This window comes from Etheostoma cragini, chromosome 18 (genome assembly GCF_013103735.1).
Source record: "Etheostoma cragini isolate CJK2018 chromosome 18, CSU_Ecrag_1.0, whole genome shotgun sequence".
Classification (NCBI taxonomy): Eukaryota; Metazoa; Chordata; class Actinopteri; order Perciformes; family Percidae; genus Etheostoma; species Etheostoma cragini.
The window spans coordinates 240,305-243,551 of record NC_048424.1 but is presented as its reverse complement, the minus strand read 5'-3'; the positions used below and the strand labels follow the sequence as shown (position 1 = coordinate 243,551).

The 3,247-nt window shown below is 44.0% G+C and overlaps 1 protein-coding gene across 1 annotated transcript in view; it reads right to left on the bottom strand.

Moving 5' to 3' along the window:
- The window catches only part of LOC117961814 (exostosin-1a-like), a 43,146-nt gene that overhangs the window by 22,395 nt on the left and 17,504 nt on the right, over positions 1-3,247 (bottom strand). Inside the window, exon 5 of the mRNA XM_034900750.1 lies at positions 2,076-2,208. Coding sequence (XP_034756641.1) covers positions 2,076-2,208 — 133 coding nt within the window. The remainder of the gene's footprint in view (positions 1-2,075; positions 2,209-3,247) is intronic.

Genomic DNA, 3,247 nt, shown 5'->3' with positions numbered 1-3,247 from the left:
GACCACGGAGAGAGACGTCTGAATGTTTCAGGACCACGGAGAGAGACGTCTGAATGTTTCAGGACCACGGAGAGAGACAGACTTGCTACGGTTTCCTGGTTGAACTCCATGTTCCCTCGGAACAGCGTGCAGCGGCTCAGAGATGTTTTCTCTCGATTGGTGGGCGTGCCGCTTGTTTATTGGCTACGTCACAGGTGATACCCAATCAACAGAGATGGGTCTGTAAACACCTAGCAATAAAAAGGACGAGCGCTTGCGGACAAAACAGGATGTTCAGCCCCCCCCTCCGTGTCAATTCTTTAAAATTGACATGTGTTGCTAGGTTTTGTCAGTGCTGAACGTAGCCTCGGTCTGATGGTTTCAGGACCAGAGAGACAAGCTGCAGCTGTGTCTCCGTCCATTGTGTTGCCTGGGACAGCATAGTGTAACTAACTGTGTACAATCCAGATATAAAATGTCGTGAACGCATCTACAGGGAGTTTTCACTTACTTATTTTCATTACTTAACAGAAAAAGAATGGTTATTTGGCTCTAATTGTAGCAATTTTTATTTTATATCATATTTTCTATTTTGCCTCTAAGGAATATTCACATTGCAACTCTTCATTTTCATCCATACAATAAGGTAGTGTCAGAGAATGTGTATATATTAATATTAACGTGATCTAAAAAGAGAAACAATTGTTATATCCGATGTATGTCTTGTCTGTAAAGGCCCTTACAGCTCCTGTACAGCTATAGCATGCTGTCATAGCAACTGTTTTGATAACCTAAAGCAGATCCACAGCACATGTTTTCACAAACTAAAGTGCAGATGTAACTTGATCCATCAAATCAGGATTTTCTCTTTTTCAGCTCCTGAGGCCAATCCGTCTGCATCAGGTCAAACTTTCCCAAACTACCAGGCAGAAGTTGCAACTGCGATGCAATAAAGTTATGGGAAGGTTGCAGAGTGAGACCCTTGTACACACGGCATTGACAGGAAGTTATTCCCCGAGCAGCAGCACAGGGATGGCAGCAGCTAAAATAGTGATTTACTGCGGTGGCATGAACCGAGAGGCCCCATCTTTCCTTCTCCTCCTCCATCCCTCCCGTCTTTCTTCCTTCTAACCCTTGTGTCCACAATCCCTCAGAGAAAGACAAACATCGATCTGGGTTAGAGCCTGAGTCTCCCCAGTCTGCATATCTATACGTACCTACACACACACACACACACACACCACACACCACACACCACACACCACAGACACACACACACACACACACACACACACACACACACACATACACACGGCCATTTTCTCTTCCCTCTTCGCCTGCAGCTTTAGGAAGGAAGAATTTGTCGTTGAAGAATTTCAGCTACATTAACAGAAAGTCTAAGATTGACAGTTTGATTGACTGATTAATTACGTTGGTCAATAAACATTCACCTTGTTCCATTAAAGCTGCTCGAGCTGTCTTTTAGAAATCCGTCGCGAGGATAGAAGCTTTGTAGTACTCGGCAAACTATTCCATGCCAGGATGTTGGTATAAAAGTATGATTTTTAATTGCATTATTAGTTCTAGGAGCTATGATGCTGTCCTAGTATCAGGCCTACGCTGCATGTGGACCATGGTTACATTAGAACCATGACACCATAACCATAACATACATTTTTGGGGGCATGAACATTATAGGTGTAGTAGAAAATCCTTATTAAACTAACTGTGTGTCAATCACTGCTCATGCACACATGCTTTCTCCCTTGTGGGGGGGGAGGGGGGGGGGGGGCATGGAGGACTAAGAAGTTGTGGATTTTAAAATAGTTTTGCCAAGTCCTGGATCTTCACAATCCTATCTACAGCACCTTTAACAACTAACCCTAGATGTACGGGTAGGTCAGTTCTGAAACGCGGTCCCTTCTCAGACTAAGTTTGAGACCCCTGGGGGGCTTTCTGGATGTAAAAGGGAGTATTACATGTGTTTCCTGTTTGGAGAATTCACTAAGCTGTGAGGTAACGCATCCATGACAACAGCATTCGTTTTTTTTTATTTCGCCAAATCATGCTTCTAACTTGATGAGATCAACACTTACCCAGCATGGCGTAATAAAAAGGGAACTGGGCGGGGTCGGTGGAGTACTGGGGGAGTGCATAGAGACCCCCAGGTAGAGAATTCCACAACAAGCGGTTTCTGGACACATGGGAGTCCACACGGTCATGGATGATCTGGACAGAGGGGACAGAGGAAGGACAGATGGAGAAGAAAACATGTGAGGAGGACGATAAGGAACAAAAGAAGGATTCAAGGTAGAAATGAACGTGGAATAAAAACAGAAAGGTGAAGACAGGAAACCGAAGGGAGCGGAGGAGGAGGGAAGAGAAGGGGAGATGGAGAGGAAGAGAAAGATGTGGTTAGTTCATTCATTTCCTTTTTTTCCTCTTTGTTTCTGTATCCATGCAGACATATACGGCAGAATATCATCTGACATCCATGTCCAAAGAAAACCACGTGTCTTCAAAAAGGAAAACTTTTAGATGCTTTCACATTTTTAGACTGAGGGATTTTCCTTAAAGGTTCTAGGAAACTCCCTCATTCAGCTAAGACTCATATTTACAATTTTGAAGTTTAAAAACCTGTATTAACAGTTAGTTTTGGAGACAGTGGTTTGACACAGTACAGCGACAACACACACACACATACACACACACATACATACACACACATGCACACACAATTTGAAACCAATTAAGGAAAACACTTATATTATTCAGGATTCTATTCAGTACTCTAGAAATGATAAATTGTATATGGCTCATTAAATCTGACAACCTTCCTCATAATGGCCTCTTTACACTTTCCCCTCTAACCCCAGACAACCCCAGACATGTGGTAAGACCAGGAACTGAAGTGGGCCGCTGTTTAGCAGCAGGTGCTGCTGCAGCTTGGGGACCAGACCCGAGATCGTTGAACTGCTTCACTTGGAGCATCGACGGACTCCCAACATGAGAAGTCCATTAGGTCTTCAGCTAATATTATCCATCTGGCTTGTTACCAAAGGTCAGGTTAGTCGGATGAGTGCTGCGGGTCTTTAGGGGGTCTCAGAGGAGGACCAGTGGAACATCTTCAACCTGCCGCTGGGCCTCCGAATACACACACGTCTAAAGTTCAGCAACAAGGAGGTCTTTTGTTTCACGTAATTATAGTCTAGTATCAACATTTGTAAAGCTAGGTGACTGCAGGCCACCGTGGTGTGTCCATAAAGAG